This window comes from Trichechus manatus, unplaced genomic scaffold, assembly GCF_000243295.1.
Source record: "Trichechus manatus latirostris isolate Lorelei unplaced genomic scaffold, TriManLat1.0 scaffold00016, whole genome shotgun sequence".
In the NCBI taxonomy this organism is placed as follows: Eukaryota; Metazoa; Chordata; class Mammalia; order Sirenia; family Trichechidae; genus Trichechus; species Trichechus manatus.
In genome coordinates, this window is record NW_004443952.1 from 8,197,525 (window position 1) to 8,221,978 (window position 24,454).

The following is a 24,454-nucleotide window of genomic DNA, read 5'->3' on the forward strand; positions in this document are numbered from 1 at the left end:
AGCTGATGACCTCAGGCAAGGCATATCCCCTCTCTGGGCTTCGCTGTCCTCATCTTTAAAATAGGAGCTTCAAACTAGATGACCTCTAAACTGTGAGGTTAAATTCTTCCGCCTTAAAACTCCTCCCAAATGATGGGTATGTGCAGGTCCAACCCTAACTTTTGCAGGACCCAGAACAAGAGTACAAAAGTAGGCCGACAAACCATAATGTCTAAATATTTAAAAATTATAAATCAAACTAAAAAATTATTAAATAAAATATATTCTCTCCTCCTACCTTGAAAAACATATCTTCATAGTGACCCACAAAGCTGGGTTCAAATTTAGAGTTCACGGATTCCTTGCAGTTCCACACCTGACATGCAGCTTGGGAAGAACTAGCCCCAGTCCATGGCCCAGCCTTCTCTTCTCATCCCGAGCTCCCACTCTTACTGGGAAAGACCACATGCAGATATCCCAATCCTCGTGTCCAAGCTCTGGGCACATCCCCCTCTAAATAACTTCCTCTCAGCCATCTCGGACACAGCAGTGTACACACTGGTGGCACAGTTCACTCTTGGGAGGATGGACCCAGGGAAGAGGCCTGCACAGGCCCTGGAAGCAGGCTTGAAGCCATTTGGGCAGGGAATTCCAGGGCTTCAGGTACCAGAAGCAAGGTCTAAAAGGGGAGACACAGGCTCCAAGGCATCTCCTTGGCCAGGCATACTCCTCTCCCTGTGGGGAAGGGCATGCCAAGAAAAGGGCCAGAGCAGGACTCCGATCAAGGGCCTGTCTTGCCCAGATTTAAGGGTGGTACTTGGCACATAAGGGTTTCATTATATTATTCTCTCTACTTTTACGTAATTTCAAAATTTTATATAATTAAAAGTTTTTTTTAAGTACTAAAACATGAAGAAAAAAAATCCTTCTAAAAACAGCTCAAGGTCTCCTGAGATTTTAAAATGCTGAGTCCTTATGAGTATCACTGAAACTTTCCTGCAGACTCAATTTCTTAGAAACTGGAGCTTTATACTCTTCCAGGTGGATATAAGTCCAGTACTACATATATTGGGACACAATGAATATTATTTGAGAATGATGTGGCTCTCATCCCCAGAAGAAACTATTTCCAGAGAATGAAAGGAAAAGCTAGGAACACAGTAGAGGTTTGCAACAGGCCAAATTCAGCTTCTTTCAACTGCAAGCCTTACAGACCGCAGAAACTAAATAAAAGTGACTCAGAAAACAAGAAAAATGTCTCTTCTCCTCCCAGAAACAGAGAATGAGTCTTTTAACTAAAAAGCAGCTGTGTTTAATCACTAAAACTGTTCTGGCCCTAGTGGAAGAGAAATAATCTAAATGTAAAAAGGGTGGGGCTTTTTCTCTCTCACTTATTTCAGAGGCAAGTAGAAGTGAAGAAAGAAAATAGGATCCCTAAGCTCAGTCCCTGGTGAAGGCTCCAGGGAGCAGAAGTCCCCTCTCCTTTCCGTTTACGTCAAAGGCTGATGTCTTCAGGATTAAGCACCTTGCTCTAGAATGGGGTTATGCCTTCAGCCTGTGCCTCCAGAGACTTTTCACTCTGTGCTCTGGAGGGTTGATTCTCCTCATCCTCATTATCAGTGGCCTGAAGAATCCTCAGAAGTTTGAGCTCAGGGTTCCAGGTGGTTCCAGTGGTACTGGCTGAAACGTTCTTGGAGGTCTTCTCTTTGCTGGAAGTCTGGGATTCCAGCTCAATCTCCACCTGAGCACCAATGTCCTCCTTAGTGGACTCTGTCTTGACTAATTCAGTACCTAAAAGAATACCTAAAAGAAAACCCAGCCATTAATTGCATCTGTAGCCCTCTCTCAAATTGGGAAAAATTGGGGGGAGGGGACAAGAAAGGAAGGGCTGGAATGTCTTCAGGGCCCCTTTGAAGGCTGAGTACTGTGCCCTCCAGAGAGGTAAACCAACCTGGTCAACACAGGTTCAGCTCTCCCTGTCCTCAGTCACTCACTAAGGCTCCTCCACCCTAACAACTTACTCCTGTGACTGGTGAAGGAGTCCAGGTAGTTCTCAAGGTGGTCCATCGCTGGCTCCTCTGTGGCATCCTGAAATTCACTGGGGTAAGTAAATCAAGACTTTGGGAAACTAAAAGGATTTTTCTAGAAGATATTTTTCTTGAAGAAATTGACTTCTAATATAGGTCAAAGAACCATCTCCTGAGGCTGAAGAGAAGCTTGTATCATACATTCTTTGCCCACCAGACTGTACGGATGAAGCCACAATCCACTTCTTCCCCTTCCCAGTAATCAACTAAGGGCTTGTGGTAGGTTGCTTCTGCAAGAGGCTGCACAGGCCTGGCTCAGTATTATTTACTCCCCATTGCTAACCGCCACATTGTTTCATGATCTTGTTTCTCCAGTCTCTACAAAAGGTTTAAGATTAACCCATGTTCCTCCTTGGAGGGTGGAAAACAAGTGATAATGATCTAAGGATGAAAACCGAACAAAGCACCCATCTCAGGACAAGAAAAACCAGAATGTCGCCAGATAATCCCCAAGAATGTCACCAGATAATCCCCAAAAATGTCGCCAGATAACCCCCAAGAATACCAGTAGAAGATTAACTCATCTGAGACGAGACCACCTCAAGGGGAAACTAATACAAACTTCTAAGACCCATAATGCTGCCCCTATAAAAGCCTTCAGCCAATCTCCAGTGGGAGAGACGGGTTTTTTGGAGGAATCTATTCCCCTCTGTCTCCTATATATTGATATTTAATAAATCTCTTGCTGCTCACCTCACGCCTGTCTCAGAACTGGCCATTGTGGCAGGCGGCTCCAATCTGCGTTATTGCGGTTATACTTCCAAGATGGTTGCCAAAAATTCCTCCCATTCCTGTATACATATGCTGTTCCTTCTATCAAAAGGTGGACGTCATTTCCCCTCTAATGATTCTGTGCTGACCTGGTAACTTTTTTGACCAATAAAATGTGGCAGAAGTGACAATGTGGCGGTTTAGGCTTACCCCTTAAGAAAGTGATTTCATTTTTTTGAGACCACTGTGCTGTCAAGAAAGGATCCTTCGTGGTGCAGTGGTTAAGCAGTCAGCTGCTAACCGAAAGGTCAGCAGTTCAAACCCACCACCCACTCCACAGGAGAAAGATGTGGCAATATGCTTCCATAAAGGTTACAACCTGGAAACCCTATAGGGCAGTTCTACACTGTCCTATAGGGTCACTATGAGTCAGAATCAACTCAACGGCAACAGGTTACGGGTTATGCTTTCAAGAAGCCCAAGCTAGCCACATGGAAAGGCCACATAGAAGAAAACCAGTGCAACCTGGCCAACAGCCCCAGTCCAGCTTCTAGCTGAACGCAGCTGCATGAATGACCTCTAGCAAGACCAGAATAACTGTTCCGTCAACCCACAGAATCATGAGAAATAACAAATCACTGTGGTTTAAGCTTTGGGGTAGTTTGTTACACAGCAATAAATACCTTAAACAGGGCCCTATGGCCCTGGTACACACTCACCTGTTTCAAGGTAGGTCCTTCTATCTCCATCTGCTGCTGCTGCTTTGTATCATTTTCCTGATCTGGCAGAGTACTGTGACCTAGTGACCACAAAGTCAATTCAGTCCTCCTCTTATTGGCTTTTCATATACCATTGTCAAGTTTCTAGTTGACCGCTAGTCTACAAATGACTTGTCTCCAGGACAAGACTGGACCTTGGTGGCAGGTAATAGGGAGCTAGGCCTTCTGCGTCTGTTAGTGATTCGGTACACCTGGGACTGTGAACCCATCTATTACAAAATTAGAGGTGAAGATAATGTGTGTGCTAAAACACCCAGAATTCCTCCAAGAAACCTACAGGGCGGCACCTACACATTACGGCAACAAAAGAAACTCTAACTCTACCTTTTCAGTTTATGAATACTCCTCTTACCAGAATGTGATTCACCTTCTGCTGCTTTCTCTAACGTACCCATGTTGGTTTCTAAAAAAAAACAAAAAAGCTCTAATTGTGGGTTTTTTGTTTTTTGATTCTTTTTTTGTTTGTTTCCATGTTTTCCCTTTTAAATTTGCAACAAAATAATACACTCAAATAAAAAATAAAATCGTACCGAAGACTTTATAATAAAAAGAAAACAGTCCCCTACCCCACCCCTACTTTCTAAAGGAAACTAAATTTAACTTTTTGTTTTAGATCTAGTGATGATCTCCTTAAATCTAAATAATATTCTTATAATGCTGTGTCTTTTTGTCTATTTAAGGCATCATTCAATGACTCCCCAATACAAAAGAGTCAACATTTAGCTCCCATTATTTTGTCTCCTCTACATCTCCTTGGCATTAAAAGCTCTAGTTTTGCTTCTTTTGCATCAGATGTTTCTTCAACTAACTTCCTAAAAGCATTCATTCTTTTTTTCCTTTCTCACTTTCTCTTTCTCTAAACAAACATCTTCCAAGGTGCCACCAGAGATATTGTACTAATATCTTGGTTCCCAAATAGCAGTAGTTCTCAGTTTAGCTGCACATTGGAATCGTTGGGTTCCAGCACCAGAAATTCTGATTTAATTGGTTTGGGGTGCAACCTAGGAATATAAGCCCCTACGTACCTCTTTAGCCTGATCTACCACTCTCCCTTAAATACTCAAGACCACAGCCACACTGAAGTGCTCGGTGTTCCCTAAGCAAACCATGCCTGCAGTGCAGCGAATTACTTAATATGCCCCTTCTAGCCATAGTCTTTGTGACTCCCACCAAATGACTGGAAAGTACTATGCAAATGAGGTGCCTGTGGTCCACCAAGGGGATTGGATAGCTTGCTAATAATGTAAATAAAGAAGGTGCATGGCACCCTTGTAGGGGTGTGGGACCATGCAAATAAGGTGTATGGAACCCTAACGAGGAGATTGGTCAGTTTTGCCATCCTGCTAGGTTTAAAAGAGAGCCAATTCCAGAGTAGAGAGGGGACCTCACAACAACCAAGACAGAAAAGCCAGGAGTGCAGCGCATCCTTTGGGTCTGAAATTCCTGCACTGAGAACCTCCTAGATCCAGGAGACAGAAAGAGAGAGTGTAACACCGGAGATGGTGAGAGACAAGGAGAAGCAGTGGCAGAGAAATGGTGGCAGCAGAGGCAGCAGACCAACAGGAGACAGTGAAGTAGGCTTCCCAGCTCATGGAGTGAGAAAGCTGATCGCCTTCAGGCAGGAGGCTTCCTGGCAGAGTGGGGTGCTTCCAGGTACTTCTTGGAAGAGCTAAAAGGGCTTTGTAACACTTACCCAAGCAGGGCAGAGGCCGAGGGGCCAGGGAGAGGCGTGTCTGCAGGCACAGCTGAGAAGAGGCTGTCCCGATCAAAGAAGTGTATCCTCAGCATTCCTGAACCTGAACTGTAACCTGTTACTTCTCTAATAAACCCCATAATCATGAGTATTGTCTGTGAGTTCTGTGTGGTCATTGCAACAAATTATCGAACTCAGCAAAGAAGTAGAGAGTACCGTGGGCAGGACAGTTGATGTCAGAATTGGTAAAAAAAAAAAAAAGTTGGAGATTAGAAGGCATGTCTGACCTCTGCCTCATAGGAATCAACCTTGGGCTGTTGATCTTGATTCTCCTTCCTCCTTGTGAAGTTAGAGGAGATCAGATGACGCCCCTACTACCACGTCATTTTTACAGCTCTTTTCCAAGACGCCATGCCTTTGCGAAGGTTGTTCCCACTTCCAGGAATTCTCTTACATATTTGGAAAACTCCCACACATACTTAAGATCCAGTGCAAAATCATCTCTTCCATAGGCCTTTCTCAACTCAGGACTGGCCACTGCTCTAAGAGCATGACTCAAAGAGCACACAATCATCCCAGCAAAACTGCTCTTAGTGGAGGCATCATGAAGAAGTATGAAAGGCACCAGAGTGGAATCCAGGGGAGTAGTAGAGATCACCCTGGATGAGGTGTTAACCTTAGGCAGTCACTTTCTACCCTGGTCCACAGTCCTGGATCTGTCTACCTCCCATTTGAAGGCCTGGAACCTTTTTATATCTTCAGATTAGAGGCCATCACTAGTATCAGAGAGCTTAAGTGAGATGGAAGGTTAAACCTAGAGGGCAGCATCTTTCTCAGAAGCATCTCACCTGAGCCCTTCCACTGCCCCAGGATTGGAGACTGAATTCTGATAACAGTTATTTTCACATTAAAAGCAGCAATGTCCAGACTGAGCAGGGCAGAACAAACTTGTAAGGTTTAGGGGATTCTTTTTCCCTCCCTCACACTTCCCACTCAAGCTCAGGAACGCATCAGAGGAACCAGGGTCAGTACTCTCCCTCAGTCCTGGCGTGAGTAAGGACTCTAGAAAGGAGAGATACCCATTATCACCTCCAGCATGAACACCAGAGAAAAAGGACTGCCTGCCTCCTGCATGGGGCTGGACAGTGTGTTAACTTCAACCTGAGACACCAGGGACTCTCTAACTTGTGGCTAGAAGCTCCACTTACTCAGAACTTTTGGGGGTTTTAATGAGGACTCCAAGCTCTTTCCTGCCTCATTGGCCAATGGACCCTCAGGGGTCTTCTCTTCATAACCTGAGCTTGCTTCTACCTCTGATCTTCAAACTACTCTGCATTTACTGAGATGGGATCTGTGTTAAAAATGACTATGACTCATGCTCGTGGTCATCTCCCAAATCCCTACATAAAACAGATGTCTGGCACAGCTTCTTTGCTTAGTAAATAGGTGATGGAAGTATGATGCACGGTAGGCCACCCAACCTGAGGCATTCCAAGGGGAATTCTGTTTCGGAGTCCCTGACAAAGACAGACTCCAAAATGACAAAAACATGGTCAAATTCCCTTACCCTCAGCTACATCCTGGGAATAATCCCAAGCACATATTCTTCCCAAACACATATTCACTCCCAAACACATAGTCTTCTTACCAGGGACAGGGTCACAAATGATGATAACTTTACGTTCATGTAAAGTGTTCTGACTCCCTGGATCACTCTTGGTTTTCTTTTTAACCTCCTGAAACCCACATGAGGAGGAACTGAATTAGGACTTTTGGAAATGAAGAGAACTTTTCAAAAAGAGTTTTAAAAAAAAAAAACACAACATCTACAACCAAACAGGGGCAGTCCCTCTAGAAACCTGGGAGAATCCCACTTCTCGTACATCCCTGACCATTCCAGGCTGTAACTAGTTCTCCCAGTCTCAGCAAGTCCCTGGGGTTTTGTCACTGCCACTTTACCTGTATCTTAGTGGGTATTTTCACCTTCTTCTTCTTCTGCTGCTGCTGCTTCCTGGGACCTGGCAACCACAGAGCCAGCTCAGTCCTTCTTCTGACTGCTCCCACCCTCCCCCGTGGCTGCTTGCTGTGCTCCACTCCACAACCACAAAGGTACTCTCTCCCTCTGGTCAAGACCAAGCCAGGGGAGCTGTTTCTTGTATGACTGTGACCACAAACCCAACTGAACTGGGACCAAGGGAAGTGTGGGAAATGTGGGCTAAGCAGGGCCAGTACCTGGAGATCTGGCAACCTCAGAAAATCTAGCTTTTGTCATCAGGTTATAATGTAATTTCCTCAGATGCTCAGGATATCTCAGCCCTGGTCTCTGTAGAAAAAGAAAAAGAAGAAAAGCGCTCTAGTGTAGGTCTTTCCTTTTTCCCAAACATATTTCCCAAACGCAGTTATTCACCTATTCAACAAGCACATTTTGAGAATCCAGTGTTATGCAGCATTGTACCAGGGGCTGTGGAAAGAGTGCAAAGGTGTGGAGGAAGACATGCAAAAGAAATAGAGAACAGTGCCTTCCTCAAACCCTTCCCCATACATTTGGGTCCAGAGTGGAAAGACAGAAGAGAAAGAAGGAACGGAAAGTCAACACTTCCAACCTTAAGGAGAGATGAGCTTGGATTTTCATGCAGACATCTTCCTCTGAGACTTCCTAGCTCTTACCTGCAGGGTGAGGCGGTATACAGATAGAAACATCTTAGAAGAAATTGCACTATCAGGTCGGCTCTTTTCCAGGGGACGGTTCTTCTTCATCATGGCCAATTCTATCTTCATATTTGCAGAAGGTATGGTTTTCCCTTCATCTGTCAAAAGGCTGAAAGGGACAGAGATAGCCAGCTCAGAAATAGTTAGCAATAGCTCTTCTGGGAGAGTATGGCTTAGGAGAAAGATAAAAAGGACTCAAAATTTGAAGAAATTTCCACACTGGTTATGAAAAGACCTGTACCAACAGGTACTCATTCAGTAACTCCTTTGAAATGCACTTATAAAATCATACCTGTATTTACTGAGTGTTTACTATATGTCAGACCCATGTGCTTTATACCACTGAATCTTTACAACACCCTGACAGGCAGGTATTATCCTAACTTTAAAAATGAGGAAAATAAGGCTTAAAGAAGCTAAGTCAATTACCAAAACTCATAAAGCCAGTAAATTTCAAGACAAAATTTAAGACTGTCTCATTTCAAACCACATATACTATTCTATTTCCCACTTACCCATAACTCATCTATAAAGAGAGGAGTGTAGTAGTGCCTGCCTCCTCTGTTGTTGATGGCGTAGTGGTTAAGAGCTCAGTTGCTAACCAAAAGGTTGGCAGTTCAAATCCACCAGCTGCTCCTTGGAAACCCTATCGGGCAGTTCTACTCTGTCTTATAGACTTGTTATGAGTCGGAACCGACTCGACGGCACCTAACAACAACAAAAACAATGACAGAGTAAAACTGCCCCATAGGGTATCCTAGGCTGTAATCTTTTTTTTTCTTATACGCCATTTTTTTAATTGTACTTTAGATGAAGGTTTACAAAGCAAATTAAACAATTAATACACATATTGTTTTGTGACATTGGTTGCCAACCCCACAACATGTCAACATTCTCCTCATCTCGACCTTGGGTTCCCAGTTACCAGGTTTCCTGTTCCCTCCTGCCTTCTAGTCCTTGCCCCTGGGCTGGTGTGCCCCTTTACTCTCGTTTTGTTTTATGGGCCTATCTAATCTTTGGCTGACGGGTGAACCTCAGGAGTGACTTCAGTACTGAGGTAAAGGGTGTCCAGGGGCTATACTCTCAGGGTTTCTCCAGTCTCTGTCAGACCAGTAAGTCTGGTCTTTTTTCCTAGGCTGTAATCTTTATGGGAGCAGACCACCAGGTCTTTTCCTCCGTGGAGTGGCTGGGTAGGTTCAAACCACCGACCTTTCGGTTAGCAGCCGAGTACTTAACCATCAAGGTTTAAATGAGAGCACACACGTAATGTGCTTAGCACAGGAGCTAGCAGAGGGCAAGTGCTTGACAGATGTGATGGTTATTACTGTCATCACTACATGCTGGCAAGTCGGAGAACTCAAGAAACAAGTAGGATGATGGTTTTCTCCCCTCCCTACTCAGAAAGAGCACACTGCTTAGACCCTTCTCAGCTTCAAAGAAAAAGCAGGTGGTCTGGATCTCCTGCAGGACTTACGTGATACTTACTCCTTCAGTAGATCCTTAGGCAACATGTCGATCTGGTCGCAGGAAAGCATGGAGTCTGGGCTTAACTGCTCAAACAACTGCACTGGGGAGGGGGGAGGCACAAGCACCTCTTGCCATCCTAACTGTGTTCCCATGCCCTGCTTTTCCAAGGAACCCAGAGCTGACTTGTTTTCCTGGAAGAGAAACAGTGGAAAGAACTCTCTGAAGCACTCTCTGCAAGCCCATATCTTCCCATCAACACTTTAGCCTTCCAACAACCCTGCCATATTATACTCTTTGTTTCCAGACTCACTCCAACAATCCCTGCCCTCTGCACCGTGAGGGCTACCACATTTTTCCCTCTGATATCCCAACCTTGTTGTTATCTTCAGATTATATGGGAACTGTATATCTTTTTCTCCAGAAAGGTTATTCATTCATTCACTCAAAAAATTGAACAAATATTTACTGTGCCTACTATGTGCCAGGCACAGGTCAAGGTCTGGGGATTCAGCAATGAATGAAATAGAACAAAACACAACTCTCATGAACTTAGTAATCTTACGGGGCTTTAACTTATCCAAGGCTACATTTACTCAATAAGTGGTGGAATTAGAATTAGAACCTCAGGTCTTATAACTAACTCTTGGTCCATTGAAATTCTGTTCTGTCACCCTGGGTATTAGCTTTTAATTGAACAGAAATTTCTTGGAATACCCAAGCATTCCTCCAATTGTCTCTTCAAGGCACTCTACCTCCCTACAGGGAAAAGGGGACTCTGAATAGAAAATGGTTTGGTAATTGTTCCTAAAAAGGGATTTTCTTCTTCAGATTTTGCTCATTTAGGGAAAGAACGGAGAGAGGGAGAGGCCTGACAGGAAAATAAAAATAAACCCTACAGGGTAATATCATAAAGGTATGGCCAAAACATAGAACTCACCACTGGAGAGTTCTTTCTTTTCTCCCTCCCATCCTGGCTGGTAACATCAGGCTTCTTCTCAGCTGGGCTTGAAATAAAAATAAATACAACTTATCCCCAGACATTTTAAACAGAAGCGCCAAGAATATCTGTGAGCAATGGTCACAAACGTTTCTCTTTCTCTAGTCAGCACGCAAGGATGGCTGATTGGGAGACCAGCAGTACCTGCTGCCCAAAGGCTGCTAAAAACAAGCCACTCACCCTCAACCTAAACTAAGTTTCCCACTATTCTCTCATATAATCAGTTATTTACTTCCATAGCATTAATCCAAATTCAAATTATATACTTAGGTGTAGTTATGTTTGTAATGTCTGACTCCCCTATAAGGTCCAGGAGGGCAGGACCAAGTCTATTTTGTTCTCCACCAATTCTTCACTGATTAACACAGAGGAGGTGCTCAAGAAGTACTGGAGTATTTTTTGCTCTCATCTCTTCCTCTTCTTTCCTGCCTGGTACATGGATATGATGGTTGGAGCTTTAGCAGCCAACTTGGACCTTAAAAGCATCTTAGACCCATAAAGCATCTTAGAATATGGAAGCCTTGGGCGAAGGATGATGGCCCAGAAAGCTAGAAGCAGTCTCAGTCTCTGACTACCTCATGAAACTGACATACAAGCCAAAGTCCATCTACCTCTGGGCTTCTTTTACATGAAGGAAATAAACCCTTAGGGTTTTCTGTTTGTTTATGCCGTATATATATATATATATATATCAAAAAAATGCACATATAAAGAAGTATTCACAGGATCATTAAAAAAAAGAATGAAGAGAAATTCTTAACTTTCAGCATCTCTAAGCAATCACTTAACAAGAACCTGAAAGCCTCAGTGGTCACAAAAGATTAACCAAACACTTTCTTCTAATGGTTGTGAATATTAGCAAGTCTTTAGGACTTCACCTAAAGACCTCTGTTGTAATGTTCTGCTTTGTTCACAAGCCCTATATGCTAGGCACTTTGTACAACTGTAGTAGGCTTTGGGATTGAGATGACAGACTCATGTGCTTCACTGAGAACTTTTTCACTAGTTGCTGATAACTAATAAAAAACGCTAACAGAAAGCATATATTTCTTAATAAAATCTCACAAATACCTTGGCCTTATGTTGTGTGCTACTTACTGCCATGTAGAATTTGCCATAGAGAAGTCTCATAGAATCTCAAAGTGCATTAAAATAGAATTCCAGTAGGCAAATCCATAGAGACAGAAAGTAGATCAATGGGTTGCGGGTAGGGGCATCATGGATTGAATTATGTCCCCCCAAAATGTGTGTATCAATTTTGCTAGCCACAATTCCCAGTATTGTGTGGTTGCCCTCCATTTTGTGATTGTAATTTTATGTTAAAGAGAATTAGGGCGGGATTGTATAACACCCTTACTAAGGTCACATCCCTGATCCAATGTAAAGGGAGTTTCCCTAGGGTGTGGCCTGCACCACCTTTTATCTTACAAGAGATAAAAGGAAAGGGAAGCAAGCAGAGAATTGGGGACCTCATACTACCAAGAAAGCAGTGCCAGAGCAGAGCGCATCCTTCAGACCCGGGGTCTCTGCACAGAGAAGCTCCTTGTCTGGGGGAAGATTGATGAGAAGGCCGACAGAGAGACAAAGCCTGCCCCTGGAGCTGACACCCTGAATTTGGACTTCTAGCCTACTAAAATGTGAGAAAATAAATTTCTCTTTGTTAAAGCCATCCACTTGTGGTATTTCTGTTATAGCAGCACTAGATGAGCAAGACGGGGGAATGGGGAGTAACTGCTAAGGGATATAGGATTTCTTTTGTGGGTAATGAAAGTGTTCTAAAATTAATTGTGGTAATTGTTACACATACATGTGAATATACTAAAAACCACTGACTTGTGCACTTTAAGTGAATGAATTGTATAGTATGTGAATTACATCTCAATAAAGCTGTTATTTAAAAAAGAGTATTACTCAGCCATAAAGAGAAATGAAGTCCTGATACATGCTACAACATGGATGAACCTTGAAAATGTTCATGCTGAGTGAAATAAGTCAGTTACAAAAGAACAAATATTGTATGATTGTACTTATATAAAATAGGGAAATGTATAGACACCAAAGCTTATTAGTGGTTACCAGAGGTGAGAGGAAGGAGGAAAGGGGCAGTCATTGCTTAGGGACCACTGAGTTTCTGTTAATGGCATTGGAACTGGTGGAATAATTTGGAAAAGGGTATTGGTAATGGTTACACAACATGATAAATATAATCAATGTCACCGAATTGTACATGTAAAAATAGTTGAATTGGAAAATGCTGTTATATGTTTTTTTACCACAATAAATTAAAAAAAAAAAAAGAATTCCAGTGTAGCCAGAAACAGATGCAAGAGATCTTGGCTGCCTTCTTTGCGGCTTCCTGCTAGTGCAATGAGGTAGCTAAAAGAGAGATCACAAAAAGAAGGCCCACAGAGGAAATGCTTAGGGATTTGTAGAATATAAGAGTTGAAGGCCCCTGAGTTTCTAGACATGATAATCACCTTCTCCTATGCTTCTCTGTTTCTTCTGGGATCCAGATTACAGCCATATTTCTAACATCTTGAGGGCAGGGAAGCAATGTCTCATTCAAATTCAGCACTGAAACCTAAGACAGAGATATAAAACTTATGTATGGCTTAAAGGTTCCAGGCTCCTGATGGTATTCAATACCAGACTAAGGACTGAATTATCATGCTAATTAATAAGAAAAATACAGTGGTTCGGAAGATGGTAACAAGACAGTTCCCATCCTCAAAAAGTCTTCATAATATTCTCCCAAGGAATCAGACTATTTTGGCAAATTATCAGTAGAGGTCTCTCTGCAAACTTTTGTAAGTAAATAATCTCCCCCTCCCTCCCTGTAACATTAGGATGGCGTTTAGAAACCACCATCCCCATCCCATTTACAGGTGCCTCGGGCTCACCACGGGAACTCTACTCATTCTGCCCTCCACACTCTGAAGACTTATATCCCCTGCAAATAACACAATTGGCAGAGCAGGGAGAGAACTGTTAGAGATACAAGCAGTTTTCTATATTTGTAGACAGTCTGCAAAAACAGAAAACTGCTTCTGTTTTATATACATATAAAATTCAGGAACCCCCAAACTTGTGGTTCTTGTCTGAAGTCTTGAACACACTTGGCAATCTGGAGGTCCGCCCTTAATCTGTGAAATGTGACCTAACTCCCAGCAGCTAGGGTTTGAAGAACTTATTTTGTTAAGGTATCTCACAAAAAAAAAAAAAACCATTGCCATCTAGTCGATTCCGACTCATAGCGATCCTATAGGCGGGAGAAAAAGGGCATCCAGTAGGACTGTAAAGAGCAGTAGATCTCTTTTGCTAGAGATAAGTAGGAGAGTTTTTCTTCCTAAAGTCCTAATTTAGGTCTACCGCTAACTAGCTGTGTGCTTTAGCAAATCACTTCCCATCTGGACCTCAGCTTCCTCAACTGTAAGATGAATGAGATGGACCAGAGTAATATTCTTCATGCTGCAATTGCAACTTATTCATGGGTCATTAAATCTAATTTGGTGACTTGCAGCCCATACTGTTTAAAAATTAAATAGAATAGTACAGTAATATCTGAGTGTATCATCCATAGTTAGGGTAAGGATTGTTTTATGAATATTTTTGTTGTAAACTGTATTTCTCATCTTGAGTAATAGCTAAAAAAGTTTGAGAGTCATCAGACTAGACGATCTGAAGGTCCATTTTAGGTCTGGCATTCTAGAATTCTAACTTCCCTTTATTATGAAATGGCAGTGTTTACTCGGCAGCTGAACATGCTGTATGCAGGACAGAGACAGAAAATGATTACCCATGCCAGACTTCCACAAATCAATCCCACCTATGCCTGGGATTTCTGGAGACAGTATAGCATGTAAAGCCACTAGCAGAGAGCCTAGCATATAGTAAAAAAACCAAACCCACTGCCATCGAGTCGATTCCAACTCATAGTGACCTATAGGACAGAACAGAACTGCCCCACAGGGTTTCCAGGGAGCAGTTGGTGGATTCGAACTGCTGACCTTTCAGTTAGCAACCAAGCTCTTAACCACTGCCCCACTGGGCTCCAGCATATAGTAAGGGCCCAATAAAAGACAGTTACTGTTATCATCATCATGATCATGATCATTATTCAGATTATAGTCATCCAGAGGAGAATGCAAAATAAAAGATTTTATTTTCACTAGTAAAGAGAAAATGTTGAGGAAGTACTTTTTTTTAACCTGTGACTTACTTTGGGAGGTCTATTAGTACTGCTGATCAGAACTTTATCAGGTAAATCCTTCATACTTCTGAGTCCTAAAAAATGAGTTTCCCAAAATGAAAAAGAGCTACAAAAGACTTATTGAGATAAGGTTAGTGCTATGAGAAAAACGCTTCTAGTTATCTATAGAAAGCCTTGGGCTTAATAGTTTCCAAATAAAAGTACAGTCTCACCATCTTTTGGTTTGTTTGTTTATCCTGGAACAGCTAGAGAGACACTGCGTATTACAAACACTCCAGAACTATTTATAGCATCAGAACTGAATTCATAGCCTATGCCTCTCTCTCTAGCCAGAGGTGGTTCCATCACCATCAATAAAAGTTTATTAAGTATCTTTGACATAGATGTTCAAAAACATATTGAATGAGTGAATACATGAATGAATAATACAAAAAGATATAAAGATTCAACTCCTTAGCCTGGTTTATAAAGTCCTTTGTCATGCAGTTCCCCGATTTCTATTCCAGTTCCCCAGCCTCATCCCTGACCACTCTCCCATTCCTACTCTATGTTCTAGACACACTGTACTACTTTCCTGATACTTGAAGAGTTTCTTCTTGCCTCCAGGCCTTTGCACAAGCTGTTCCTATAGTCTGGAATTCTCTTCCTGCCACACCTCCTACCTGTAACCTCCACTTCACTTGGCTGCTCAAACTTCAGGTCTAGGCACAGATGCCACTTCTACAGAAAAGAGTGCCTGGGATAGGATCATACCTGTATGCTTCCACACACTCAGGGCACACTCCTCTCATACCACTCATCACACTGACTGGTCCCTGTCCACTTAGTTCTCTGACTCCCTTAGACTAAAAGCCCCTTTATCTTGTTTACTGTTATATACCCAGCGTCCAGCATAGTGGCCCCTACTAAGATATATTTGTAAATTGAATGAGTGACTAAATGAATGAAGCCATGTCCTCTGTCTTCAAAGGGCTTAATATTCAGTTGGGCAAGTAGGATGTAGGCATAAAAACATCAAAAGCATGCCAGGGACAATAAATGCTGGAGTGGTTTAGAAGAGAGAGCACCCAGGACTTGTGGCAAATGATGAAACTTAAGCTTCACAGAGGAAGAAGACATTCATTCAGCAAATACTTCCTGAGCTCCCACTACACACCATGCACTATTAAAGGCACAGGAGACAGAGCAGCGAACAAGAGAGACATGGTCCATGTCTCATGGAACTTACATTCTTACATTACAAATCAACAAAATCATTTCAGATCATAAGAATTGAAGAAAAAAAAATATTAAATGCTAGTGAGTGCAGGGAAAGTTTAAGTCACGGTGGTCAAGAAAGGTCTCTGATACCACCAATGACCGCCCTGACAGGGAACACGAGAGAGAGGCCCTGACGGAACAGGAGAAAACTGGGGTGCAGAACTCAAATTCTAGTAAAAAGACCAAACTTAATGGTCTGACTGAGACTGGAGGAACCCCAGCAGACATGGCCCCTGGACTTTCTGTTAACCTAGAACTAAAGTCATTTTTGAAGCCAACTCTTCAGGCAAAGAATAGACTGGACTAAAAGACGTAAAATGATACTCGTGAAGAGTGTGCTTCTTAGTTCAAGTAGATACATGAGACCAAATGGGCAGCTCCTGTCCAGAGGTGAGATGAGAAGGCAGAAAGTGATAGAAGCTGGTTGAATGGACATGGGAAATCTGAGGTGGAAACGAGGAATGTGCGGTCACGTTATAGGGATAGCAACTAGGGTGACATAACAATGTGTGTATGAATTTTTGTATGAGAACTTAACTTGAGCTGTAAACTTTCACCTAAAGTACAATCAAAAAAAAAGAGAAAGGTCTCTGAGAAAGCAACCTTTAAACCTGAATAACAAGAAGGATCTAGCCATGCAAGATTCTAAGGCAGTATTTCTCAACCATGGGCAATTTTGCCCCCAGGAGACATTTGGCAATATCTAAAGGCATTTTTATTTGTCACAATGAGGGGTGGGGTGCTACTGGCATCCAATGGGTACAGCCCAGGGATGCTGCTAAACTTCCTGCAATACACAGGACAGCCCCCTGCCCCCACAAAAGCAAAGAATTATCTGGCCCAAAATGTCAAGTGCCAGGTTGAGAAATCCTGATTTAGGGAGAAAGTATTCCACTCAGAGGAAACAGCAGGTACATAAGCCTTGGGATGGGAAGTGTGGAGTATCTGAGGAATAGAAAGGGCAATATGGCTGGCACCTAGTGAATAAGGACGGGAGGAACGTGAGATGAGGTCTGTGAGGAAGGCAGGCTCTCATGGCGCCTTATAGACCATGACAGAGAATTAGTGAAACAGAGGAGTGAAGAGAGAGGGCTTTTAAGGTAGAGGAAATTGCATGAGTAAAGTGTCAGAGACAGAAAAGCACAAGAAAAAGACAGTTTAGCTCAGCAGTAAAGGTGGTATCAGAGAAGAGAGGAGCCAGATTAGTAAAGAGGCTACATCTCCAAAATAGAGAAACTTGGCTCTATTATTCTGTAGTAAATGAAGTACTGATGATGGGCTTCTTTTGAGCAAAGAGATGATATGAGCAATATTTCTGGAAGGTTAATCTGTTGGTAGTATGTAAGATTTAGAGGGAAAAAGGCAGGAAGACCAGCTTGGAAGACACTGCAAAAACTCACTCATGAGGTAATGAGGGACTAGTTTAGGATAGAGAGGTAAGATCAGAAACCAGAGATGCTGAAGGACGAAGGCATAGAAACTAGGAGCTAACTGGATGAAGCAGCTCCCTCTTGCACACCATGGGTATGGCAGGGGTGGAAGTGTGTGCCTGTGCATCTACGTGAAGCACATAACAGGTCCTGACTGGGAAACACAGCTGCTTTCCAGGGGTTCAAGTCCTAGAGAACCTGAAAGTAATCCTACCTTCTCCTATACTGTCTTTCAAAACCCGTTGCCATCGATACCGACTCATAGCCACCCTATAGGACAGAGTAGAATTGCCCCATAGGGTTTCCAAGGCTGTAATCTTTACAGAAGCAGACTACCACATCTTTCTCCCATGGAACAGCTGGTGGGTTTGAATCACCGACCTTTTGGTTAGCAGCCAAGCACTTAACCACTGTGCCAGCAGGGCTTCTTATACTGTCTTTAGCCTAACAGAAATCATCAAGGGCTGCTTGAACGATCAGGAGAAAAGAAACCACTCCAAGGGCCACAACCAGTGCTTTGATTCCAGGCAACAGAGTCTCAGATTTTAAAAGCCTAAATTTTCCACAGATACCTGTCCCTTATCTTCCTATATCAACAAGCACTAATTAGGTGCCTAGACTTTGTGGGAGACTTAAAAAAAAAAAAAAGTCATTCCTTCTGCCTTCAGGAGCTTACAAACAGTTTCATATATAAAATTAAAAGATAAGACAGTATGTGGAAGCAGTTTTCTAATGACCTACAGAAACTGATGAGATACCCCCAAATTAACCAACTCCTGGAACACAGCAGGAATGCTTCCTTTTGGTTTCCCACTCCCTATTTACCACTTCTTTAACTGAATTAGTGTTTTCTTTTTAACTCAGAATTCTCAAAGTCTCCTGTATGGGTAAGGAAAGTCACAATCCAGAATTCTGAGATAGTAAGCTCTTAAAAGAAAATTCAAAGGGCGCCTGGTGGCTCAGTGGTTAAGCATCTGGCTGCTAACCAAAAGGCCAGCAGTTTGAATCCACCAGCCACTCCTTGGAAACCCTACGGGGCAATTCTACTCTATCCTATAGGGTCGCTATAAGTTGGATGATGAATGATAATTTACCTGCCTTGAAATTTGGAGTTAAAGTTTGAATCCTGAGACAATAAAGAGTGAGCCTTAGTGAAGGTAAATCCTGATAAACGACGCTGAGCAAGTCTCTTGGGCCGGAGCGAGGAATCCGAGATGTTTACAATAGTAAGCACTGGGAGTTTATCTGAGAAAAGAGACCAGAAGAAAATATGTAACATGTCACCTGGAGAAGGAGGTCAAACAGAAATAATTCAAGGACCTTGTAAAGAAGGAGACAGAGGCTGGCTAATTCACCTTCAGTATCCAGGGGAGTTTTGCAGGGTGAACCCAGCATTCGAGGGTGGCCCCTCTCAATCCTGCGAATAGCTGCCCAGCATTGCGGATGCTGACAAACAGCAGAGTCGCAAGTGGTTTCATCCCACTGGTTCTCATCTGGCAAGTCCATAGCCAAATGGTTTAGGACAAAAGCCAACCCTGCAGCTTTCTAGCCTTCTGGAGAAACAACCATCACATAATTAGAGTGCATTATACATTAGCCATGCAGTCGAGATCTTAATTTGGACTCAAAGTATAAAGCATTTCTATTGAGCTCATATAGATAAATGGTGGTCATAGAATAACTGGAGCCCTGGTGGTGCAGCGGTTAACAGTTTGGCTGCTAACCAAAAGGTCAGCAGTTCGAATTCACCAGGTGCTCCTTGGAAACCCTACGGGGCAGTTCTACTCTGTCCTATAGGGTCACTATGAGTCGAATTTGATGACAATGGGGTTTTTTAAGTATGGGAGTGGAACTGTTCTGGGCACAGAGAACAATAATGAACAAGATAAAGTCCCTGTTCTAAAGAGCTTATAATTGAGAACAGATAACAAACTATTGCCCTGGGATTACACCTGGTCTGTGACTTGTTTTGTTTAGCCTGCACTTTGAGAAAATATTTAAGAATTGGGATTGTCCATAATGTCCAGATTTCTGGCTCATCTTAAAAATCAAAGTATCTGACAATACTGGGCCCAATTCCAACACGACGGGAATTGTCTGGAGCTGATTAGCTTCTGATACCTTTAAACCAGGTCAGCTCTACCCAAGTGCTCCCCACCAGACCCTAGAGCCTCCAACTGAAGCAGTTTCAGTTGCCATTTATCATCACATTTGCTCTGCTGTTCTTCTCTTAGTAGGGAAATATTCCTCTGTACCCACGTCTTCATTAAAAGCAGGCAAAGGGTGGCTTAAGAGGCCCACATGCCAAGAAAAAATAAGTAGAAGTGAAGACAATTTCTATGCGTTTAATATGAAAATAATACAAATTAAAACACCACTACAAAACTATGGTAATGTTTCTGATTGGGAAAGATGTAACGTGAGCAATTTAATGAACTAAAAAGTAAATACAATTTTAAGAGTTTGTTTTCAATGTGACCCTGAGTCAACCGACTGCTTCCGGTACTTTATCTGCCCAAACAGAATTGAGCCCCGAGGTCTAGCCACACCCATCTCAATCCCGCCAGCATTACCGCTGCGCCGGCAAACTAGTTCGCAATGAATAAACTCTAAATACGAGCTAGTATTAGTATGAGCATTACAAAGCTGGCAGGAGCGAAAAAATTAGGGAAGAACATCAGCTCCGATGGAGTTGGAATAACATTGCCCGCTTCGTTTCGAGAAAGAGAAGGAGAAACTGGAATCCGAAAGCCGCGATTCCGCGGAACCAAAGCAGATTTCAAATCGCTAAGAATCCAACAAAGCCGAGTGGGATAAGGCTGCTCCTTGCGGAGCCTCGAAGTCAGCACGCCCCTCCCCGCCGGCTCTGTTTACACCTCCGTCTACCCCAACAGCTTCCAGGCCCGGCCGTCGCCAAGCAGCGGCACGGAGCACTGAGGTAAACGGATGGAATCCCCAGTGAGCCATACTTAATTTGCTGCAAAAGCCACAAACGCGTTGGTGGCGCGAAGCCAAGAAGTATGGATGGGGCGGGGCGCTCCAGGGACCGTGGGGCCCGAAGGAGCGCCCCGAGGGCCAAAACCCCTGACGCGTGGAACGTTTGGAAGCAACGGTGCTCGGAGGCGGAGGCGGAGCTGGAGGCGGGGCTAGGGTGGGGCGATAATTTGCGCAGGGCACTGTGGGAGACAGTGTGGGCCGTGTGGAGCGGAACGGAAGCCTCGGTGGGTCAGACCACATCGACGCGGGAAGTCCGGACGCCGTAGCGTCTTGAAGAGGAGGCCCGCGGCAGAGGCGCTGGCCCCGGCAGCGGCGATGGCAGAAAGGCCAGAGGACCTAAATCTGCCCAACGCCGTCATCACCAGGATCATCAAGGAGGCGGTGAGCAGGCCAGGCTAGCGAGTGGGCTGGGGGAGGACGAGTGGGCGGGAGGGAAACAGGTCGCCAACTTTGCTCATCTCCGCTCCCCTCACAGCTCCCGGACGGCGTCAATATCTCCAAGGAGGCCCGGAGCGCCATCTCCCGCGCCGCGAGCGTCTTCGTGCTGTATGCCACGTCCTGGTGAGCGAGGCAAAGCTAGAGCTAAGCTAGGGTTGAACCATTCCGGAGGCTCCGAGAGACCCCTGGCTCGGAGTTTTTGGCCTGTAGCCCACAAATACCAACGATTGTGTGCTCACTCAATGGGGAGAGGTTCCCAGCTCTCATCCAGTTCTTACAGGGTCTGAAACAACAGAGTAACTTTGGGTTAGTCCTTTTGTACAGGTAAGAGAGGGACTTAGCCATATCACACACACAAAAAATAATGCATTTAAAGTGGTAGGCTTCTCCATCCCAACTCCGGGTGCTTCTTTTCTGCTCACTCCATACGCATCAAGAGGGGGTCTGACAGCCTGTAAAGACCCTTTCTCCTTCTTTTCCTCCTTCAGTGCCAACAACTTCGCAATGAAAGGGAAGCGCAAGACACTGAATGCTAGTGATGTGCTCTCGGCCATGGAAGAGATGGAGTTTCAGCGGTTCGTTACTCCACTGAAAGAGGCTCTGGAAGGTAACGACCCTTCCGTTTTCTCAGCCACATAGAAGATGGTCATCCTGTGTGACCTACTTACCTGGTCCTGAGGCTTTTTCAGCGTGGGTCCCTTAAAGTCCAGTAAGCCAGTACTGGGTGTGACTCGGAACCCATTCAGTTTACACCACCTCAGATCTGTTTTTGATGTGAGAAAGGTTGTTTTTCCTTTCGTGCCTCAGCTTTTCCAGCTATGATATGGAATTAGCTGCTGGAGTCTGGTCACTCTTCTAGCCCTGCCTCCTAACCCCTTCCTTCTTCCTTACAGCATACAGGCGGGAGCAGAAAGGCAAGAAGGAAGCTTCAGAGCAAAAGAAAAAGGACAAAGACAAAAAAACAGATTCAGAAGAACAAGACAAGAGCAGGGATGAGGACAATGATGAAGATGAAGAAAGGCTGGAAGAAGAAGAACAAAATGAGGAGGAGGAGGAGGTGGACAACTGAATAGGATGGGAAGACTGTGGCACCTTGGAAGGTGCACCACTCTGAAATGTGGTACATGTTTATGTGAAACTTCTCCCTGCTCGGCAGAGTAGTCTTAGGCAGAAGTGCCTGAGAAGATGGAAATAAAACTGACTAGAATTACCATCAAAACCATGGCTTCTTAGACTCAAAAGCATCTGGGTAGCAGAATCTTGTTTTGCTTAATCAGTCTGAAGGCTACAACTTTTTGATAAGAGGGATTCTGAACAACTAATTCAATCAGCCAATTTGATCTCTCTTGTTTAGTTATGTATATGGTTAGGCAGTTTTTGATCCCCAGTTCCTTCCTCCCCCTACCCCTCAAGAAAGTAGTAACTTACATCCTGCCTGCTGTGTTCCAGATCACAGTCAGTCAAGGCTCAGGAAAAATTCTGGGCTTCGATCATGATCAGCCTGCATTTGATTGTACGATATTTGGCAATACTAGCTTACTAAGAGTGATGAGAGCGATTTAGCTTTAGGAGACTACTAAAAAGCTGTGGGAGAAAAATGAAGTCTGTTGGCTCTTCACTTGACAGTGAGTCTTGACAAACACAGTTGACTTAGAACCCTTTTTTGTTGCATATAGGTATTCAACTTGTTGGGGTGGCTGCACTTTGGGCATATATGGTTTTAAATTAGTAGTGTCGAGTGTAATTAGCCAAGCAAGAGTGCCAGTGTTTTATTCTTACAAAACAGATGGTTTAGTCTTAGATGCACCTTACTGTCTGCCACTGTACAGCTTTAGGATTTATCTTCACCCCCCTGGAAGGTGTAAAATTCCAGGCTTTCTATTATAATCCATCTCCCAGACTCGTGACCCGCTTTTCATTCTTCAATTCGTGACAAGTTCCAAACTTCATAACCTCATGGCACAACTTTTTCCCTCTGCTTCTCTCTTCCTGTCTGTCTGCCTGCCTCTCTGCTTTCTGTTCCCACTTTTTCTTCCCTCCTTTTCTCACTTATGCCAATGCAGGAACATTGATAACCTGCTTCATATATAAAAGTGTAGGTTCCTCTGATTTCCTTAGTTATAATCTCATGCCTTTTAAAAATGATTCTGTAAAAGTCCTCTAAACGTTAAGGGAAATCTGATGGTGCTCAGGAATCTAATTCCCCCAAACCATCCGTCCCCTTTAACTGCTTCTAAAGTATCTCTGTTGGCCTTTCTTAGCCTTTTTCTTTTTCTTTTCAGTGCTTCAAGCACTTTTTGTCTCTAAGTTGAACACTTGGAGTTTGACAGTTAGTGAACTATAATTTGACACTGTTAACTTGTCAAATGAATACAGTAAAAAGTTTGTTGATAAGTGAGTAGAGAATCTTGAGAAAACTATAATGCGTTATATAAATAAAGAACATTCTTGTTAAAAGTGATGGCTTCTGTTTCATCCTGCTTGTTTATAGTGTGCTTTTGGAGAGGATGACCCACTGATTATGCTGCATTCAATTCATGGGGTATTAACTGAGCCAGACATCTGTAAATGCGAGGTCCTGCATCACCTTGGATGACCAGCAGATGCTGCTCGTTCATGGGCAAAGAAACTGTCCTTCAGCCACAGCAGAAACTCACTGACTGCTCTGCTGGGATCCTATACCATACTAGATTCTCAGCAACTCCAAACATTTACTGAGCCTCTGCTGTGTGCCAGCACTGTTTTAAGTGCCTGCAAGTATTAACTCTTAAATCCTATGAGGTAGCATTGCTCTTATCTCCATTTTAGAGACTGTGGACAAGTTTAGAAAGGTGAGGGAACCATCCCATGTTTACGTAGCATAAAAGGCAGAGCCGGGATTTAAAACCTTTGTGTGACTCCAGAAGGAGCCCTGGTGGTGCAGTGGTTAAATCTCTTGGCTGCTAACCAAAAGGTCTGCGGTTCTAACCCACCAGCCGCTCTTCAGGAGAAAGATTACAGCCTTGGAAACCCTATGGAGCAGTTCTTTTCTGTCCTATAGGGTCACTATGAGTCGGAACTGACTCGATGGAAGAGGTTTTTGGTTTCGGTGTGACTCCAGAGTCTTCCCCTAGCTGCAATGCTGTATTACCTCACTAATCTACATTTTTCAAACCTTAAATTTATAAAAAAAGTTTCATAAAGCTATATCCCCAACAGTCGTTAAGTCCAGTGGCTTTTTCCTTCTCCGCAGCAGAAACATCAATTCCCATGAGCACCACTCCAGCCTGTGCCCTCAAGTCCCATCTGGACTTGCTCAGCTTCCTTTGAGCTCAGTTTCTTGCTTCGTCTCTGCTTACGTTAACCTCCCCTGCCTTGCCAAGTGGATCTTCCTGGAATGTTGCTGTGTTATAATCCCTCCCTGCTTCCTACTGAATCAAATCCATACTTAAGTCTTATTCAAAGCCTGCATAAGGAGGGTTCACCTTGCTACTTATTTTAATCTGCTTCTACTCCTTAATATAAGGCTGTGTGCTCCAGTCAAGAACAAATGCCCAAACGAAATCTTTCCTTCCATTCAGCTTTAACTCATTATGCCCCATTACTCACAAAGTTTTTTTTTAATTCCCACTTCAACTTCCTCCCCACAGCGTATCTGCTAAGTCTTTCTCATTCTTCAAGGTCCATTTTAAGTCCCATTTCTTTTCAGTTTGAAGCA

At 43.5% G+C, this 24,454-nt stretch overlaps 2 protein-coding genes across 2 annotated transcripts; one reads left to right on the forward strand and one right to left on the reverse strand.

Annotated features, from left to right (window-relative positions):
- Positions 1–1,460: 1,460 nt before the first annotated feature.
- CUNH9orf43 (chromosome unknown C9orf43 homolog) lies at positions 1,461–18,865 on the reverse strand. Its single transcript, XM_023727366.1, has 14 exons — positions 18,678–18,865; positions 18,417–18,567; positions 14,642–14,699; positions 12,900–13,003; positions 10,363–10,399; positions 9,444–9,616; positions 7,917–8,067; positions 7,482–7,572; positions 7,209–7,267; positions 6,898–6,985; positions 3,909–3,959; positions 3,497–3,576; positions 2,001–2,067; positions 1,461–1,782 (listed from the first exon to the last, which is right to left on the reverse strand). Exons 1-14 carry the CDS (start codon positions 18,826–18,828, stop codon positions 1,511–1,513), a joined length of 1,533 nt encoding a protein of 510 aa, XP_023583134.1. The 5' UTR covers positions 18,829–18,865; the 3' UTR covers positions 1,461–1,510.
- Positions 18,866–20,559: 1,694 nt separating this feature from the next.
- On the forward strand, positions 20,560–23,991 carry POLE3 (DNA polymerase epsilon 3, accessory subunit). The gene is made up of 4 exons (XM_004372140.2): positions 20,560–20,700; positions 20,795–20,880; positions 21,246–21,364; positions 21,651–23,991. The coding sequence occupies exons 1-4, from the start codon at positions 20,635–20,637 to the stop codon at positions 21,824–21,826; spliced, it is 447 nt and encodes a 148-aa protein (XP_004372197.1). The 5' UTR covers positions 20,560–20,634; the 3' UTR covers positions 21,827–23,991.
- Positions 23,992–24,454: the final 463 nt, after the last annotated feature.

Excerpts from the sequence above, each read along its gene's own strand:
- CUNH9orf43 (XM_023727366.1), bottom strand. The coding sequence starts at position 18,828 with ATGGACTTGCCAGATGAGAACCAGTGGGATGAAACCACTTGCGACTCT. Across the intron at positions 7,268-7,481 it reads TGAGGTTGCCAGATCTCCAG|GTCCCAGGAAGCAGCAGCAG; the intron begins GTACTGGCCCTG and ends TGTGGTTGCCAG. Across the intron at positions 2,068-3,496 it reads AAGGACCTACCTTGAAACAG|GATGCCACAGAGGAGCCAGC; the intron begins GTGAGTGTGTAC and ends AGTGAATTTCAG.
- POLE3 (XM_004372140.2), top strand. The coding sequence starts at position 20,635 with ATGGCAGAAAGGCCAGAGGACCTAAATCTGCCCAACGCCGTCATCACC. Across the intron at positions 20,881-21,245 it reads GTGCTGTATGCCACGTCCTG|TGCCAACAACTTCGCAATGA; the intron begins GTGAGCGAGGCA and ends TTCCTCCTTCAG. Across the intron at positions 21,365-21,650 it reads ACTGAAAGAGGCTCTGGAAG|CATACAGGCGGGAGCAGAAA; the intron begins GTAACGACCCTT and ends TCTTCCTTACAG.